The sequence below is a fragment of the Melanerpes formicivorus genome, unplaced genomic scaffold (assembly GCF_026170545.1).
Source record: "Melanerpes formicivorus ecotype bairdi unplaced genomic scaffold, bMelFor1.0.p_v2 SCAF_13, whole genome shotgun sequence".
NCBI lineage: Eukaryota > Metazoa > Chordata > Aves > Piciformes > Picidae > Melanerpes > Melanerpes formicivorus.
The window spans coordinates 9167426-9186994 of record NW_027142365.1 but is presented as its reverse complement, the minus strand read 5'-3'; the positions used below and the strand labels follow the sequence as shown (position 1 = coordinate 9186994).

The window sequence follows — 19569 nt, the reverse complement described above, 5'->3', positions numbered from 1 at the left end:
TGCTCAAATACCAGTTGTGCTTGTCTGGGCAGACATCACAACTTACTGAGATGAGTGACAGATGAAAGAAAGAAACTTTCCTAACTGAGAGGGTGATCAAAGGCAGGAGGCAACTTTTCTGTGAGGGAGGGTTCAATATGCTGGACCTCTTGAGCCATAAAAGAATTGACCAAAGGCTGCATAAGCAAAATATGTAAAATCATGAGTCTGCCTGGTAAAGGTGAATGAGGATGTGGTGTTCAGTGTCTCTTCCTGTGTCAGGATGGAGGAGGGAAAGAAATCAAAGGAAGCTGTAGGAAAGAGGTTTATGGTTTACTAGTCATGAGGTCTGGGGTGACAGGTTGGACTTGATGATCTTTGAGGTCTTTTCCAACCTTATTGATTCTATGATAACATAGTAGTTATCTTCACCCAACAGAGTCAGTTGGAGAATCCCTTACCATAGAGCACTGGCCACTGAGTAGTGTTCTAAGTTAAGAGACAATTGAACAAGTCAATGGGGGGGAAAAAAAGTAGTGGGAGCAGAAAGGCCATTTCTGGATCCAGGAGCCTCAGACCCAGATTGCCACAGCTGGAAAAACATTTTGGTGAGGTGTAATTACATGCCTCAGCTGTTCATGTGCTCTCCCCTAGGCATCTACCATTAGTCACTACCAAAGACAGGACAGTGGGCCAGGTAGCTGACAAATCATTTTTATGGGTGTAAAGCCTGACTCACAGCACTACCAAGGCTCTAGTGCTGGTTACCTCCTTGTCTTCAGTCCCGAAGCTGTAAACCCCATGTTGTCACAACACTACATGTATGGCAGGTTGCAGCTTGCATCTGCTGCCAGGATCATGTCATGTGCCTCTGGTGGGTGTTCCTTCCAGGTGCCGTGGGAAGCATTCGCTTAGTGCTCCTTAATGTCTCCTTCAAACCCCTTCCCTTCCTCAGCTCTGTGCATGCAGTCTAGTAAAGGATCTTCAACTTACCTCTTGATCTCATGTAGCTCTACACAACCAGCACTGCTCAGCTTAACGTATTAAACTTTCAAAGACTCCAAAATCAGGAAGGAATACACATTTCATATGTCTTAACCTACTACATTTAAGAGGTGTATTTGCATACTGGCTTTGGCATGACCTACCATTGTGAACTGTTAGCTTTTGTTGAGGCAGAATGAAAGTCTGGGGTACTCAACACTGTAGTTCAGGATGTGCCAAATAGCATGAAGAGCCTCTGCTTGTTGTGATGAGAATAGCAAGGTAACCTACTCCACACTTGGAAATGTCATCTCAGGTCAGCCCAGCCACTTTGGAAGTGCCTCCTCAACTGACAGCACTCACCTGTTGGTGGCCAAGAGGGCACCCACAAGGTACTTAACAAAACTGACATTTTTCCAACACTGTGTAAAGCTTTTCAGCTAGAAAAGTCCTGTGCAACTGGCACATGAAACAAAGGGGGGGAAAAAACATAGGAATAAATACCTTTCTGCATATACAGAATAAACCAACAGTCAACACGGGAACAAGCTAATCACACCACCTGACAGGCACCAGTTTGGTGACACGTGTCTAGGAACATTGCTGAAGTAGGTATGAGTCACATTATTTCAGATATGGCTGGGAAAATGGGCACTTTATTGCTTCCCTAATGAATACTGCACATTTCCTGGGCCTCTGACTCTTCTCTTCTCAAAAGAAGCATCTTTTCAGTGTGTTAGTTCAAGAAATGGATGCAAAGACTCCTAAGATGTTCTGAAATTTGAAGGGAAAGCAAGTCTCTGTGAAGGCAGCTTGGCTGACAGAAAAGCAGTGCTCTGTCTTACTTTAGAAGCAGGATTTCCAGGTCTGCAGGCTGCTGCCCATCAGCATGGAGCAGAGATTGGGCAAAATCTTGACACCAGAAAACATTTCTCTGATTTTGACACAAGTATGCCTGAGATCATTAATTTAAGATCAGCCTTGACAAACCTTAGCTCAAAGAGCAGACTGCACACCTCCAAAAGGTAGGGAAAAAAACCAAATGAATATAGACCATTTGCAGCTTCCAAGTGAGAAGCAGGAACCTTTATCTGTATTTTGTTTGTGATTGTGTCCCCTTAAGATACAATTGGTTTGTTTTCAGTGTATCATTTTAATCACACTGTTAACCAACTCTGTGTGTACTCTACCCTAATAATTTACTTTTCTCATGGGTTATTAAGGGGATTGAAAACATTCTGGGTCTCTGAGCCCAGGAGTCTGCTCTGTAAAAATACCATTTTGCAGCACATCTTCTACATCATGTCAGGTCTGGATTTCTTTCCTCAGCTCTTCCACAGAAATGGTGTGGGATGGACGGGAATCTTTTTCCAACTTTCACAATAGATCTATTCACAGCCACTTAGGCCAGCATCATCTGTTATCAGCTGTGGTGTCTCACACCCACCTGCATTTTTCCTGCCCCAACACATACTTTAAGTAACCATATCATCATGCAGTCTTCACCACCGTGCAGATGGACACACTGGGATACAAAGACCTCAGATACGTGACTCTTCATACAGACGTGGCAGACATGCCACTACATCCAGGCAGTCCTGCAAGTGGCATCACTGCCTGAGGACAGCACTACACCCAGGCTGACAGCCCTGCTCAGTCAAGCAGTTACCCTTCAGTTAAAACCCAGAAATAATCAGGCTGAGAAGGAAGGAATTAGGTTTAATGGCCATGGACTCACATTTCTTCATTTCTGGGCAAGCTTGGGCAGATTCTAGGTAATTATAGGAAAGATTATGCACATGGTTCCCTCATCTGGGCACTCTTGTTTCCCAGGAGTTTCTCCCTACAGGAGGCACAGGGGGTAGGAGCCCAGCTGCAAGCACACCAGCACCTTCCTCCCAGCACAAGGATACCCTTGGTGAAAAAAGCTTCCTAAGTAATTTAGAGCCCATCTTCAAGTTCTCCTAACTAATTAATCCTCCTCCTTCAACCCTAACAGCATCAAGACAACGTTTACTTACCAAATCTCAGTCTGCTGTAACTCTCCAAGACCTGTTCCTGATCCAGAGCCACTCTTTCCAATGATGTGAAGCTTCTCACAGCAGAGTGTCTTGGGGAGACCAGCCCTACACTCCTGCTTTTTTTAAAGCATGTATGCTTTCCCCAACACACAAGGAGTGCAAATAGCTTAAAACTGGCATATCTACTGGGAGGGACTTCTCCCAGCATCCTAAATGGGACGCAATTCAAAATGTGGTGTTTTGTCCCGGAAGAATGCTCCTTACACAGCAACTCTGCAAGCTGTTTGAGATATATGCTCCTTATAGTGAAGTTTCCAGCTAGGAAGAACCCTTCTCTTCCATTGTCAGCCATTTCTCACAGGAATGGCATTGACATGCATGTGGATTCAGCACAAGGAATATCTTGGTATGCTTGTGGAGATTCTGTGAACAGGGACTCTTCCCCTTTTGCTCAGCCTCACCTTTAACCAAAACTAAAGAGAACAATTGATCCCAGCTGCAGTCTGCAGTACAATGCAAGAGGACAAAGTATAAAGGAGAATTGTCTTTATTTTTAAATATTAGTAACACTGCACAAAACAAAAAGTGGTACTTAAGTGACAGAAAACTGGTACTCAGTCTTATTTCATATTAACCACAATTTAAGTACCCTAACAGAGCTCATGTATGGCTATATGTTTGCATAGGGTTGTATTGGGTAATGTAAGCATTTGAAGCTAAACCATTCAGATACCAGAGACACCAGAATTCGTTACATCTACCCATACTAGAATGCAGACTTGATTTGTCTGGTTAGCTCCTTCTTTACACCATTATGTGCATCCCTACAGCTTTTAGACATCAGGATGAGTGAGTTTCTCCAGAACTGTGAACTTTCAATATTGCCAGGTTTCAGTCTGTAACATCGACAGCATGTTGACAAGGGGAAGACAAAAGAAACACAACACAAAAACATAAGCTGCTAACTCCTACCCAGAGGTTAAATAGAGGAGGCAACATTCTGACAAGGAACATGCAGGTAAATGCTTAAGGCAGCGGAAGGGCTCTGTACAAACTAAAAGGTTAAGAGAAGCAAGGTGCCATGCACATGAGACAAGTATGGGAAGCAAGGAAGTAATCTTGCCAGAAAATTCTGATTTCTTTTAAACTGAAGACATCTTTTTCAAGGTAAAACAAATTAGTCCTGCAATAAAACCGATGCAAAATGCTTTCAAACACGGAAGTGTTAAGTTCCTTGCAGAAACAGCTTGATAAAAATCTTACACGGATGCTGAAAAAAAGTTTGTTATCTAGAACCTACTCAGCAGAAACAAAGACCAGCTTTAAAGTAGCACTTAGGTCATTTGTCCCCAGGTTCTGAAAATCAACTTTTAAAATAAGGAATGATTTCACTACATGATTCATGGGGAATCAACTATGCTTTAGGAAATCAGTAGGAGTGCTTACAGGAGACCACCATGACACTAAGGTTCTTAAAATCAGAGGATATTACTTCATGATACAATTTTAAATGAAGGAACATTTTAATAGCAGGGACAAACCTTTGCTGCCCAGCTTGGGGCAGAATAACAACCATAAAAGTCACTTATTAAGCTTGCATAAATCACCCTACAAGAGCTCATGTCCCAATCCCATTCCCAGTGACATGAGTGAGTAGGACTCTTCAACAGGCCTGATGTTGATGCCAGAGTGACCAAACAAAACAGGCATTTGCACAACCCTTTATACCCTACAAAACAAATAAACACTAGACTAGAGTCATTTTAGGCCCAGGGAAGGAAGAGGTAAGAAATTCTGCTTTCCAATCTTCAAACATAACACACTTCTAACCGAGTTCAGCCTCGTTTGAATTCCCTAACCCATCTGGCAAGAAAGCCACTCCGTGAAACTAAAATGGATAACATAGTGCAATTTTAGTACAGTTTTAAACATGAGTCACTTCCTTGCTAGCAGTGTGAACAGTCAAAAAATATACACAAAAGAGGTGTGCTCAAATGTACCATTAAGTTGTCGTTATTATAAAGGTATTGGCATAGCAGAGAAGTCCATTTTAGTAACTCCCTTTGGTTGACTTCTTCTTCTTCTGTTCCTCTCTCTGCTTCTGCTTCCTCCTCTTGCTGCCTTCTTTGTGTCCTGAGGAAACATGGCTTTTAAAACACTATTCACAGCATTCATGGACTTTTCCCTCTAGCAAAAGCACATGTTCTCTGAATGGTTTAAGGCATCTTAAAGTCTGGCTTTCTACTGTGTTTTTTTTTTTAAGTGATCATATCCACTACATCCCCAGCTCCACCATATAGCCCTTATGTAGGATAGAAAGAAAACACTTATCAATCTTTGAAGTTTGAGAAGCTCTGGAGAACTTTCAAAACACTTCAAAGCCATTCAGGAAACCAGAATAATTTTCAATACGGAAGCAATAAATAAGACTTATACAGCAGGAGCCATTTAAGTGCTGGCATTTCCTGCTCACAGTAGTCAGCCACCATGGTATTTGCATTTCCATTTTAAAACTAGGGAATGCCAAGAATCCTGAGTAAATAAGGTGCTCAATGTTTACCAATAGGCATTTTATATGCAGGTCATCAGCCTGCTCATGCTTAACTATGCACCATAGGTTATATCCTAGTGCAGCTCCAATGGTGCATGGAAGCATTAAGTTCAAGCAACAATTATTTCTTACAGGTTCAGTAGGCACAAGCTTTCAGGCATGTGATCATCATCCCAATGGTTTCCTACCCTCCACCCCCACCCCCCAAAAAAGTGCATGAAAACCAGTTCTTGGTTGGCATCAAGCCCTTTCCTCCAAACCTGCAGTAAAGTGGAACTCACTAACAGACTCGCAAGAACTGTGCAGAACCAGCACCACATCTACTCAAGTGCACTTACAAACCTTAAACTCAAAGCTATCAAACACTGCACTTAGGTAATTATTCTGTGACACTCTGAGGGACCTTTCAGTTCAGCAGTGCTCTGCGACTGGGAATCAGCACCGTTCAGTGAAGTGGGCCAGCACGGAGCAGTGGAGCCCCTGCAAAGCAGCTGAGAAGCAGGGCTGGGAGGTAGAGGAACAGCTCAGGAAGGGCACAGCTCTGCCTGTCTGGAAATCTTTTTCTTTCTCCCTTTCTGTCTGCAAGCAGGCAGAGATGACCCTGATGAAACTGTGTCACCATCATGCCTGGTTCTCCATCAATTTAGCTCCAATAGCAAAATTAAGATGGGAAAAGGAAGTGGTGAGAGGTCAGAGGCGTACGAAGCCTTGCTGTGGCTGGTTTGCTCCTAATCAGTGCTCCTCCCAAGGGCAATTAAGGTTGTGCAAACAGCAGAAGTTCAATTCTTCAGCTGAAATTTAAGACTTGGGCAGAAGCACAACATCATCTTTGGGCTAAAATCACTTTAAGACTTTATCTCAAAGGCTTGTGCATTAGAGGAAATACACTCCCTTGTAACAAAGGGGAACTGTTCCTACGTTATCATTCTAGCTCCTACGCTGTATCAACAGCATGACTTCATCTTTTGCAATCACCTGAGTCAAGCAGCAGGATATTTATGTAGAAATTCTGCCATGAGTGATTAGCCTACACTAAGTTAGAGTGGAAACCAGTTTTATTGTTGAAGGAAGAGACTAACTGGCAGCGCTTTGCAAGATTGCAGTTGACACTCTTTTCCTCACATGCTGTCACCCTCCTGAGCTACAATCCAGTCCTAAGGGACACTTCCTGAAAATCTCCTAACTAAGAACTCCATTTATGAAGCTAACTTAAAAGTCAGCCCTTTGGTCACCTATGCATCATCAAAAATAGGATCCCTGAAGCATTTAGAATAGAATAAACCAGGTTGGAAGAGACCTTTGAGATCATCGTGTCCAACCCATCATCCAACACCATCTAATCAACTAAACTATGGCACCAAGCACCCCATCAATTTAGTTTACTGCTGTAAGGCACACAGCCCAGAAAGGCTCAAGCATCCCCTCGCTTTCCCACAGAGGCCAGTGGAGACAGCAGACACATGCTGACTCTTGAGAGTCAGTCACCTGAGGGGTGTTATTCAAAGGATACTTCTCTTTACTGGAGGGGAAAAAACAGCATCATATCAGCTGATCAGTTAGTTCATGCAATAACTATGAAACATTAACACAGATGTTTGGGAAAGGATCATTATACCCTAACAGGTTATTAGCTTCATCATTTTCTCATTTTTCATTCTGAAAACAGTGTCAGTATTCCTATTAGGCACATCCAGACATGACTGCATTTGATACTGTTATAGCATTTGATACTGCTTATATCATAATACTGGTGGTGGGCTTGTTTGCAACACTCCATTTTCTTCAAACATTTGAGATTTTGAAAGAAATTCTAGCAACTCTTCCTTGAAAATACCCTGAGACAATGTAAGCTGTGACTTAAAATAATTGTCCTATAAATGAAACAATTCAAATGCCTAAAAGAAAAAAATTGCAGTGTGAAGATATTGAGGCATTTGACAACAAGGTCTCCTATCAGCCTCTGGAAAGATAAGGGTGAAAAGTGGAAATCTTTCATGTGTTATCACTGACACACAGAGAAACAGATTGGCCAAAGTAGAGATAACGCTCAAACACAGCACATTTCTCAAGAGAAAACTGTTTCGAGCCCACTGTGATGAATAATTTCACTCTCAACTGTATCCTTTTCTACCCTCACTGAAGAAGAAAGGATGGGTCGAACTTTGCCAGTCTGTAAGCTTCAGTGATGCTATGCTGGGTGATAACAGCCAGAAACCTGGCCCAAACAAGTGAAGCAGCTCCTAGCCGGCTAAAGATCCAACCCTTCGGTGCTTATTTCACTCAAATACTTCAACCAGCACTAATTGAAAGCATGTTTAGCTGCCTTGGTTATATCCTAGCCCCAAAGTCATGACAGAACAAAATCTGAATTAGAAAGCAGCAGTCCCATTGCTATTTGATTAATCTGCAGTGAACTGGTGCCCTGGTGAGTTGCCAAGCATCGCAAAGCAGTCATGGAGACTTCCCATACTCAGGGCCTGGCTGAACTGGCTTCAGCCAAACAGTTCTGGTCTCTGAGAAAGGCTTTTCAAATGTCCACCATTAGAAGTAATTGTTAGCCAACTAAAATCTGGAAATGCTTTCATTAAGATAGAGAGTCTTAGGGAAGGGTGGAGGGAGACAGGTTTCTGACAGCTTCCCCAAGTTTTGACAATTAGAAAACAGATTCACTGAAATGCAGACAGGTATCAGCCTAACTTGGTACACCCTCGCTTTTATCAGCTGGAGCAGAGATGGATGAAGCAAGAATCCACACCATTTGGAATTACACATGGTTTGCAACCTGGATAATTCTTGTCTAAACCAAAGAGCGACCTGCTTTTCCCCTTTCATCCATTCCTCTACTTCCAGAACAACCATAAAGAGCACAGAGGCTATTCCAGCTTTCAGAAAGCTGAAGGTTGAAACCAACTTCCAACAATGCTCAGCAGCAACTCCCTCAACCACTTAGCAAGGACCAAACCAAATCAAGAAGCCTCTCTGCTGCATCCCAGATTGGCTTTTCATCCGGCTCTCTACTTCTTTGTCACCTGCACCTCCCTAAGTCACAGCTTTGTTCAGTCACTATGACCAGTCTTGGGTGACAACTGTGAGAGGTATGAGCATCAAGCGGCTGATCCAAAGGGCCAAATGTGCCAGGGAGCACACTCCTACCCAACCCACTTGTGGGAGCCTGCTTCTTTCTGCCCTGCCTGCCGTGCGCCTGTTCTACCAAGGTGCAGAATGGAGCCACAGGCCTGCTCCACCTTCCTTCTGCCAGCACAAAGGAGCGTAGGAGTCAGCAGAAGGAAACAAGTTCTTCAGTCACGACTGATGATTAACACGCTGTGTTCTTGCTTTGTTGCTTCTTGACACACATCAGTCAGTAATAAAAGCCATGGCCCAATTTTTATACATCTCCTGCAAAGGTGATGGCTCTGGCAGAGCCTCCTTCCACTTTCAGGCTCTGAAGCACCCAGGCTGGGTGCTCTCTGTTCAAGCCCCAGAGAAAAGAGTTTTCAAGATTACTAACTTTTTGGTGCCATTAACAACTTTCTGCAGCTGTTCTTTTGCCCTCCTTCAAACCATGAAAGCAGCCATGGTTCCAGCATGCACACAGAGCTTTAACAAGGCAGTGGGGCATGTGTGGATTGGGTTTTGTAGTGGACTTCCTAATTTTCTGCTCTTATGAATCTCTCTCTAGTTAAAACAATGATCAAATACTTCAAAGGTAGCTAACTTCTGAGTTGCATCCACCATCTGTTATTTGAGACTGATCACATTAGCATATGCCATTGTAAGAATTTGCCCCAGATCACAGCTTCATTACAATTTCATGTGTGTGACTCAAGTTACAATTACAGCTTTACACTACACTTTCACACTGCCTCCTTCCAGCCCTAGCCACTGCCCAACACACAACAATCTGACCTATTAATTCTTTCACTGCATCCATAGCTGTCATCCAAAGAGCACTGAGGAGACAGAACTCGCCTTTACATGAAGATCTGAGGTAACAAAACATCCCACCCTGTCTAGGTATGCTGCTCCACTGTTTAATTATCCACACTGTTAAGGGGTGAGTTCTCCAGTTTCACTGGCCAACCCAGTGATGTCATTCCAACTTTGATGTTTTAGGGGACTGGAAAGCTTTAACGACTTGGGGCTTTCCTTCATGCTTGCTCACCACACTATTGTCAGTACCAATTCTGCCTAGAACTGCTACAAGAACATATCAAGCCAGATACAACCTGCTTGCCTGCCATTAATTAAGGCAATACTACTACTGAATAAAGTCCAAGATTTTACTCCCACATGGCAAGCAAAAGCTTGCAAGGCTATGCAGCCTTGGAAGCCCTTCCATGTGCAACCCAACCACCTTCTACAGGAGACTACAAACAGCTAATGGGATGCTCTTACACTAGCAGCCAAAAAAACATGCATGAAGACAGCTATAGCTAAGCCAGGGAACAACCAGCCAACTTCCAAATCCACCAGCCACTCTTCCCACCCCCTGCCTGCAGAAGAGTACAGTTCTGACCCTGTCCCACTTGCAGACAGCTACAGCCAGGGGATGTGGAGCAAAGGGAGCATGAGCTCACTCCCATCTCCACACCTCCAGCATTCTTCATGTACTAGATTTCCACAGAAAACAGCAGCTTTGCTTTCTGTTCTCTTTCCACCAGATGCCCAGATACAAGTGTGTGAGGGAATTATAAAGCAATCAGTTTGGATAACCAAGCATATTGATGTTAGTCGTTAGCAAAGTGCAACTCAGGAAACCGTGTCCTGGTAAAAAGGAGACTGCATTAGAGGTGAACAAAGTAAAAACAGCTCAACTGTCCACAGAGGAATCTCTGCCAGGGAAGGATCAAGATTAGTGTAGAAGAGGTTTTTTAAAATGGTTTCCTCTTCAGGGATGCCAGTGGATGAAAACACAGCAAAAATGAATTATTAATGTTGTAAGTTGTGAGTTAATACAAGGTACTTCATTCAAAAGGAAGAGCAAACCTTGCAATATTATCTTCCAAATAAGGATCTTTTGTGTCATGTATTTTAGCCATTAAACGTTTCATTCACTCTTGCCACATAAAGGTCACCACTCTCAAATCCAAAGTTGCCTGGCCTCTGCTGCCATTAATGCCATTTTGACACAGCTTGGATACCACCAGTCAGTCATACACCATATGATCATGGAGCACATTACTTGCAATAGCTGAATCTTGTTTTAAAAATACTTGTTTGGAGCTAGAGAACTGCTTGAGATATGCAGTGACTTCAGAGCACAAGAGGTGGAGTTTATTCTAAAGGGCCCATTATGAAACCAGGAACAGTTCAAAAGCCAGAGCAGTATCTACTAAAATAGTGCCAGTGTTAGCTGGGGAATCAAATTAAACTCTAATTTCTTAAGTACCCACTGTAATGCCTGAAAATCCTGACTAAGGAGAGGATGCATCTCACTTCTGGATATTGGTTACCAATATAAAGAAGTCGGCCAGCCCTTCTCCTTGGGCTCTAGAGAAAGCTGGCCACTTCTGGAGAGATTCCCACCACACAGACAAGATGAAACCTATCCCCATTTCCTTCACTTCAATTTGCTATAAGTTTACAAATTAAAACTGAACGATTCCCACTCTGAAAGCTGGGAAAGCCATTCCACTGCAGGTGAACTGCTAACAGCTGAGGATTTGCTTGAGGTGCTCTAACTGGGACAATATCTGAAACCGCCATGCAGTCTCACTGATGAGGGCCAGACACCAGTGGTGGCAAAACCATCTGATTCAAGGTGGAACAGTGCCCAGTTTGAGCTTAACTTGCCCATTGAACTTAACTTCATTTTCCACTGAACCAGGGGCTTTGGACCAAGGCAGAAAAGATGCTCCTCTTCCCCAACACTGGCCCGTGTCAGCACGGCAGCTGTTGCAGTGATCAATGAGAAGCCAAGCAGGAGCAAGTAAGTGGTCTATGTATTTACAGAGCTGCACTGGTGAAGCCTGCTTGCAAGGCAAGGCAGATGGCAGAGGTGAACGCCCATGAAGGAGAATGGCGTTACTGGCCAGGGCTCGTGCACAAACTTCCCAGGGAGGGATTAAGACACTCACGTAGGTTATTATGACTGACTCGACCAGTCCTTCTGCAGCCCTGTCCATCAGAGGAACAGCAGGCAAAATATTTAAAGCAACAGTAAAATCTTAAGACTTACTGCAATCAGGTTCTCACCCTGAATATCTTAGGGCAACTCACAGTCTACTGGTAGAAGAAACAACTTTGTGATTGCACAAATACTTCTGGAAATTCATTTTCATTGCAAACCTGTGCATCTTGGAGCACAAATAGATGCACAGCAAAAAGTCCAAAGTTGCTCCAAAAATGACAAGCTGCATGTCAAACTCAGATGCCCTTTGGAAATCACTACAAAGTATTGTTATGATTGCAGAGAACCTCAAGTCTCCGAATGCAGAGCCAAGGTTTTGGGTTTGGCCAGCAGCAGACACAGGAGACAAAACCTGTAAGCCTTGCATGGGAGATTTTAGGACATCAGCCCAGAGGTTACATTCAGGCTTCTGCAGAGAAGTGTTAAACTTTTGTCTTTCCCTTTTTTAACTGAAAACTTTAACTTAGCCATCCCTGAAGAGATAAAACCTCCAGCAACTGACCAGGAGGACATTTACCTGAATGTTTCTGTTTTTTTGAAGCTGTCAGCCCACATGACATCTTTAGGTCTTCCACACAGAAGACAGTGTTAGATTTAAAGGCTCTTAGGGGCAGCTGAACTTGGCAGAGCACAGGTAGTACGTGAGCACGTTTTGGAGTATGCTGCATATTTTTCATATGCTGTGTTTGTGTTTACCCTGAGGAGCCTCACATGCTCACGCCTCCCAGCACTTCACCTAATTCAGCACTACTGAGAAGGGCCCTTGGTTTGGACATCCAACTAGAAAGGCATTTTCCTGTTTGGAAAAACCTGTCCTGGCAGTCCTGGATGATCTTTGACCACAGGTTCAAATTAAATCAAGTAGTTACAAGGCCTTTGTTGTCCAGGATAGCCTCTGGACTAAACTGCTGAATCATTACAGACAAGAAATATATCAAAGGACTAATTGCTTCCAAAAATAACTGGGATGATCACCACACTTCCATGTTCACCTGAACATGCTCAGCCTTCTATTAAGATTTAAGTGCCTAAAATTGCAGGTTTTTAGAAATAATACCAAGTTGCTGAACTTCAACAATGAAGCCAAGCACAATATAAGTAAAACAATGTGCACAGTACTGTGATTAGTTCCTCTCTAAAAGGCCTTCACTTTTAAGAATGAAGAGCATTGGCACTTCAGCAGCACAACAGTATCTGCCCTGGCCCCTTGACAGGACGTTTGTGAATCTAGACTACATTGAAGCGCAAAGCTAATGCAGAATGAGGACACACAAGCTGCCATTTATTATCTACTGGGCTGCTAATGTTAAGTCAACACACAGCAGCAAACTCTTGCTTGGCTTTTTGGTTTGGGCTTTTGACTAGCTGGTGGATCCTTTTCTGTACATTTCTCATCAACATGCTTGTGCACACCTGATAAATAAAAAGGGGTCTCCAAGCTGCTTGTAACCCGGCTTCTATCTTGTTCTTCCACCTCATCACTATTATAATGATAGGCGTATTTGGGGGAACTGGCAGGCTTGTGGGACTTCAGCAGGCGAGGGTTGGTCGGCTGGAAAGGCAAGGCGTGTTGTCCTCTCCTTCTGCACTCCTCAGCAAAGGCTTCTTCATCTGCCTCACCTGAAAAAGCAAAGAGTGCAAGAAGAGTGAGCTGCACCCAAACTGCTGACATTTAGCCTGAAGAAAACATAAAACTGGGCTGGAAATTAAATGTCACAAAACACTTGGCTTGCCTTGGCTCACTGACAGTCTTGTCTACCTGCTGACTGGGGAGTGTCTGGAGCAGAAAGCTCCATCAGTGGCCTCTCACCACACTCAAGTCACTCAAAGAAGCCAGCTAGATATGACAACTCTGGGCCACTGCTCCCTTTTTCCCCAAAAGGTGAGCATGCCAAGCACATGGCTCTGTCCTGTGCAGAACATGTCATCTCATTCCACCCCGCCTGGACTATCTGCTTAGGAAGGGTTGACCCTGCTCAAGGAAAGGCTACAGCAAAAGGAGAAAGAACTACCTACCCAAGCTGGCTATAGGGGTAGTGGGAGAAAAACAATGCCAGTGTGGGTTCAGAGATGCTGGATGTTTAACATCCATAGCTGGAAGGGCAGTAGGGAAGTGTGAAGGATCACATGAAGATGGGAAACCAGGCTGAAGATGAAAGAAGTGAGCAGAGTCCAGGGAGCAAGGCAGGCACATACAGCAAAGGCGAATCAACACAATGGCAATAAAACCCCAATGTCTGCAAAAGTATGAGAGATGAGGCACTCCAGTCACACTCATGCTGTTTGGCAGATGACACTTTCCTTTGCTGCAGAAACCAACAGTACCATCAATGCTGCAAAGTGGAGGAATCAGCTACCACAACAAAACAAAGAAAACCAGCAATACCGCACACTGAAAAGCAAACAGTAAGAGAACAAACACAAAAGCCAACCAAAGACATTCAACAGGGAAAACAAAAATGTAACAAAAAAATAAAGACATTCAAAACAAAAGAGGTGAGGAGGAAGGTGTGTACCACATCTGCCTCTCAGAGGCTTTTTAAAGTTTCATTAATTCAATTACTTAAGCACTTTTAATAGAGCTGATGAAACACGGCGTCATTTTATTTGCATCAAAAGTGGTGGTGTCACATTCTGGACGTTTTTCCTGGGATGTGGCCGGCATCAGCTGCTTCGAGAGGGGTGTGTGCTCTCAGCTAATGCATGTGCTCTTAGTTCATGGCTGGAAAATGCTTTGAAGATGGAAGAAGCACCACACATGCAGTAAGGAACCAGAGCAGCACAGCCCGCCTGGTTGTGTGCACCAAACCACCAACACTCTCAAACAAAACAGCTCGCATTGGCTTTACCTTGTAATTGTACTTGGGGAGATACTTCTGAGGGCATGAGGAAAAGGAGGCAAGGTGTGTTTAAGCAGTCATTTCACAGGGTGATGTGGCACCCGGGGCCTCGCTGGGGAAGAGGACTCCAAGACGTGCCTCACATCATACTGCTGTGCATTTGAGAACCCAATGCGCACAGATATTATGCAGAGGTCCCTTTGACCCAGGTGATTAAACACCCATTCCCCTCCCCCTTCCTCCCAACACTCATGCTTTTTCACCCTGGATTCTCCTGCACTTCTGAAGGCACAAGCAAACAAGATGAAAACACAAGTGATGATGACACCAAGGCCTTCTACACTTAGGCACTGCCTGCATCACACCAAAATCAAACTCCACATGCACGATTCTCCTTGGAGTAGGAGAGGGCTGGCAGGACAACTTCTTCCCCCTCACAGGGGGCACAGCACTTCAGTTACAAGAGGTGGTGGGCAAGGGAAAGCTCAGGTGCAGAGCTGTCAGCATTCCCCATAAGATGCTGTGGGATTTTACATGCTATAGGAACAGCACTGCAGCATGTATCAGTCTGCCGGCATCAGATCTTTGAAGATGAAGCCTATAAAATGCCAGGAGTTAAAAAACCCCAAAGCACAGCAAACCAATGCACACCAGCTGCACATACAAAACCCAGACAATGAGAGTCCACCTAACAAACTATAGTGCACCAGCAGTAAGAGCTTCCTCTCCTCACAGAGAAACACAAACTGCATGTCTGTCTTCTTGAATAACCCAAACAAGTAACTCCTGACTATGCTAGGGATCCAATCTCAACATCTCCAGTCCAATTCAGTTGGTGTGGTAGGCACGGTTGAACAGTGGGAGAATCAAAATATCTTGCTCCTCCCTGGTGACAGACCCACAGCATTGTTGCATGCTGGCCCTCTTGCACCTCCAGAGAAATAATCTGTACTTGTTCCTGGGTTGTCCAAGCCTGCTCCTCTCTGTCCTCAGGGGGATGCATTGCTGCTCCCCATCACTATATAGGCAGCACATTTTGCAACTAAACCACAGGATATTTGGGACTGGAAGGGACCTTTACAGGTTATCAGCTAGGGACATCTTTAATCAGCTCAAGTTGCTCCAAGCTCTGTCCAACATGACCTTGAGTATTTCCATAGATGGAGCATCTACAACCTTTCTTGGCAGTCTGTGCCAGAAATGGAAGGAAGAAACAAGGAAGAAATTTCTTCCTCATATCTAGTCTATCTCCCCTCTTTTAGTTCAAAACCACTGTCTCTTGTTCTGTTAGAAAAGTTCCTGCTGAAAAGTCCCACTTTTCTCACAAGCCTCCTTTAAGTACTGAAAGGATTAAACCCATCTCATTCACCCAGAGTCTTTCAGTTTCACACCTTCCCCTGAAGTAAAGACAAGCTGTAGTTCAACAAAGAAGACTCCCTAAAATAGTCCAAATTTTTTCCCCCTTTCCAAGCTGCTGGAGAGCAGGGTGACATCAGAGATTAGGTAAGTGCCACACATAACATCACATAGCTGTGGTTCGAATATTTAATTCTCTATGTCCTGTGCTCAGCAGAAGCCTCCAATTTCCTGATCATCTTTTACACACCTCATAAAGCAAAACTCAAGTGTCATTTGCATCGACTACTTTCTCTTGTTCTTCATATTTGAATATATTTGAAACACTTGAGCCAGACTCTGAAAACAAACAGCTGTACCAATTGCAAGTACAAGACTTGGAAAAAACAGAATTTACTTTGGGAAAGGTCAGTCACAGGCCACCACCACCACAAACTGCTTAAACACTGCTGGGGCTGTGTCTGCAGCAATGTTGGTCCTGGAAAAAACTTTTAGGAAGGCTAATTGTATGGAGGGAGAGTTCACTGCCAAGTTCAGAGCTGGAATATCCACCTGAGAAGCAAGTCTCAGGGTGCTCCAAGCATTGAAATGCCCTTGGTTTCCCCACTGCTCCTTCTTGCTGTTTGCCCTGCCTCTGAGCCAGCACACCCACGTGAGAGCCCGGGCAGGCACACATGGAACCGAAGCAGGGGACTGACCCAGGTTAAAAATAACTCTTTTTGCAAGCTTATTTTTAACCCAGCTCAGTGCCTGGATTCAGCTCATTATGCAGCCACCCCAGCTGGGGCAAGGAAGGGGGCAATTATCGGGGGCTGCTGGATTCAGCATCCAGATTACAGTGTTAAGCAGAAGGTCTCACTCTACTAATACAAATAATAATTAAAAATCTTGCTGTTATTTCCCTTGCAAAACCAGTCTGGATGAGATACATTTCTAAGGGCTAGTTCTGGAAATGAGGGATTCAGCATCACTTGTAACATTTAAAAACAATAATTAAAGTTTACTTCTCTGGTGCATCAGGTTCTCCTAAATGAAAAGCAGCTTCTGGGGAAAAACAAACCAAACATGAGCTGTAGCCTCCATAAAAGGTGCACTAGGACCAAAACCTGCCTCCTGCTCCAAGTGAAGCCTTGGGCTGGAAAATAAGTTCTGGTAGCAAAATGCTGCTGTATGGAAGGGGGAAATATGGATCCCTGCAGCTGTAATTAACCAGTAGAGGGCAACATTGGCTATTGTGAGGGGCAGCCTTATCAGAAAGTCGCTGCCAGCTCCTATTGTGTGGGTAACTTATCGATTTGATATGTCTGAGGCAAACTGTGAGTATAAATCTTGGACTAGGTGGGTACTTTAGGAGAGCCACCAGATGCACCCCGGGGGCCATGTGTGCTCCTGGAAAACACAGATAATGCACAGGAATGAAAACACCACAGCAGAGGCTATTCCAGGTGAGGTAGGATGGGTAAGTCGCAGCACACTTCACACAGAAGCAGCCCTGCATTGTTGTCAGCATTACTGATTTGTGTTACATTTAAGTAACATCCACATATGTCCTGGAACTGAACTGAATCCTGCCAGGAATTCAGTAGTAATTAATGGCAAGATAGTAATTAACAGAAACATAGCCAACAAACCGGGGTAAACATCCTGAGGATCTTGAACCACCTATTCATATGTACCATGTCGCTTGCCAGGCAGGAAGAAGCACACAAGCAGTAGGGCTCCACTATTTTCTTACACACCTTACCAAGAAAAATTACATCACCAGGATTTTCCCCTGTATTAAGAAACAAAAAGCAGGCTTGCTTAGTCCAAAGGAAGGCTTCCTCAAGGCTGCACACACAAAGACCTTCCTGTTACCAGCATCAGGGGGAAATGCACCTGGTGAGGGACACCTGGATGTATCAAATGACACAATATGGCTCCAAGCTAAGCTCCAGCAAGTCAGTTGTGTAAGGATGGCTTGCAGGAAACTTAATCCATTCAAATCTTCCTTGAATAATGGCTAGCAAAGTGTCTTTCTACTTAATACTTTGAGACTTACAAGTGAAGAGGTGGTATATTTTCTGAGGCTCAGAGCAGGACACTGTACTGCTGCTCCTAGAGAAGACTCAAGTGGATGTCTGATGCTACATCTGAGCTGCTACCAACACTGACTGACAACAAAACCAGAGTGCAACAGGAAAAAACTTCATTTGACTTCTTCCCTGCTTCTGTGGGAATTTACCCTGTGCCTACAGAGGGCACTGGAGTTTCTGATGACTCAGCTACATCCGCAGCTGCTGGGAAGAGCTGAGCTGTGACCAAAGCAGCACTGAAATACACTTATCTGAAGTTGATAGCACAATGAGCTTTGCAATCAGTTGATAAGACTACGGTACTGATAAACTTTTCCTCTACGACAGCAGCTCCAGTATTAATGTTTAGCTTAGCAGAAGACACCAGGGTTCTTCTGAGAAGTTCAACATTTGCTGGGACCTCTCATGTGTTAGAGGAGGCTGTTGGAGCCAAGACCTTATTTAATGGAAGTGACGTGGATTGCTCTGAGCTGAAAAATTCCTGGAGATTAAACTGGTTCTTTTGTTTCTCCTCTTAAAGGCTCTGTATCTAATCATTTTTAGCACAGAGAAAACATCAAATCAAGCAACTCCACTAAAACACAGAAGAAAGTGGTCTCATTTGGGAGGCCAAACTTGAAAGTTCAGGAAGTTGCCAAATCATCAGTTTCTTTTAATTTCTGTTGGGAGTGAGGGATGCTCACTCTAAGATACCAAGCCCAGGGTGTTTCCCAAACCCACATGTGCACACATAACCCTCACACCCCTCCTGAACTGTAAAGGAAACATGCTCAGCCAAGAAGATACTCCCTCACCATTACTGGAGGCTATGTTGAGCAAGTTCTTCTGAATAATTGTTCTTAAACTTGTTTCTAAATGCCAGGAAACAAATACTGTGATGCTTAACAGGAGGAGTTATAGAAGCAACTTTCAGCCTGTGTCCTCTTGGGTTTGTCAGATTCAACAGTCCCCTTTGGAAAATGTCTCTGAGTCTGGCAGGGACAGCCTTTAAAACATCTCTCTCCCGTTACTCAATGTGATGCTTATGAGAAAAAGCAGCTATTTTAACATCTACTGATAAAAACAAACACAAGTGCTCTCAAAAGAGCCTTGAAATCACTCAGAAACTATCCAGGGAATGCTGGAGCAGCTGCCCCATTGCTTCCAGGGGCAGAACTTTGGTAAACTCTAGAGGGACTTTATTTCACTGAAGTTTATTGGTGTAGGATGAGGGACAAAATGTCTCACAAATCAGTGGCTTTCACCAATTACTGACAATAATTTTTCTTCTAGAGCAACTCTCCATTCCTCAGTGCTACTTGAGAGAATGAGGAGATGCAGGGCTTCCTCTGCTGCAGCAAACCGATGTCTGAGAACGTCTTGGGAATACTGAGCTGAAGTGGTGCCCAGAGTGCTCAACTAGCTAGAAACTTGAGACACAAACATTGTCAGCTCTCAATCTGCACTGTCTGTAGTAATCTGTGGCCATGTCTCACCTCATCCTCTCACCATCTTACACTCTGTGCTGGCTCTGACTGCACATCTTGGCCTACCAAGATTGCCATGCTCAGGTATGCATTCAGTTTCCCTGCTCCAAACCAAAAACTCCTATTAAGTTTAGAACTTGGGGAATTTGGACCAGGCTTTCCCA

At 44.0% G+C, this 19569-nt stretch overlaps 1 protein-coding gene across 3 annotated transcripts in view; it reads right to left on the bottom strand.

The window, feature by feature from the left end:
* Window positions 1-3515: 3515 nt before the first annotated feature.
* Window positions 3516-19569, bottom strand: part of DNAJB6 (DnaJ heat shock protein family (Hsp40) member B6) — a 59079-nt gene continuing 43025 nt past the window's right edge. The window contains exons 9-10 of one of the 3 annotated variants that reach the window (XM_068146019.1): window positions 13082-13288; window positions 3516-5117 (exon numbers count right to left, since the gene is read on the bottom strand). In XM_068146019.1, the coding sequence (XP_068002120.1) occupies window positions 5035-5117; window positions 13082-13288 (290 nt within the window). In that variant the 3' untranslated portion in view covers window positions 3516-5034. Of the gene's footprint in view, window positions 5118-12629; window positions 13289-19569 lie in introns of those variants that run through there. The other 2 variants (XM_068146018.1, XM_068146017.1) reach the window with 2 other exon arrangements.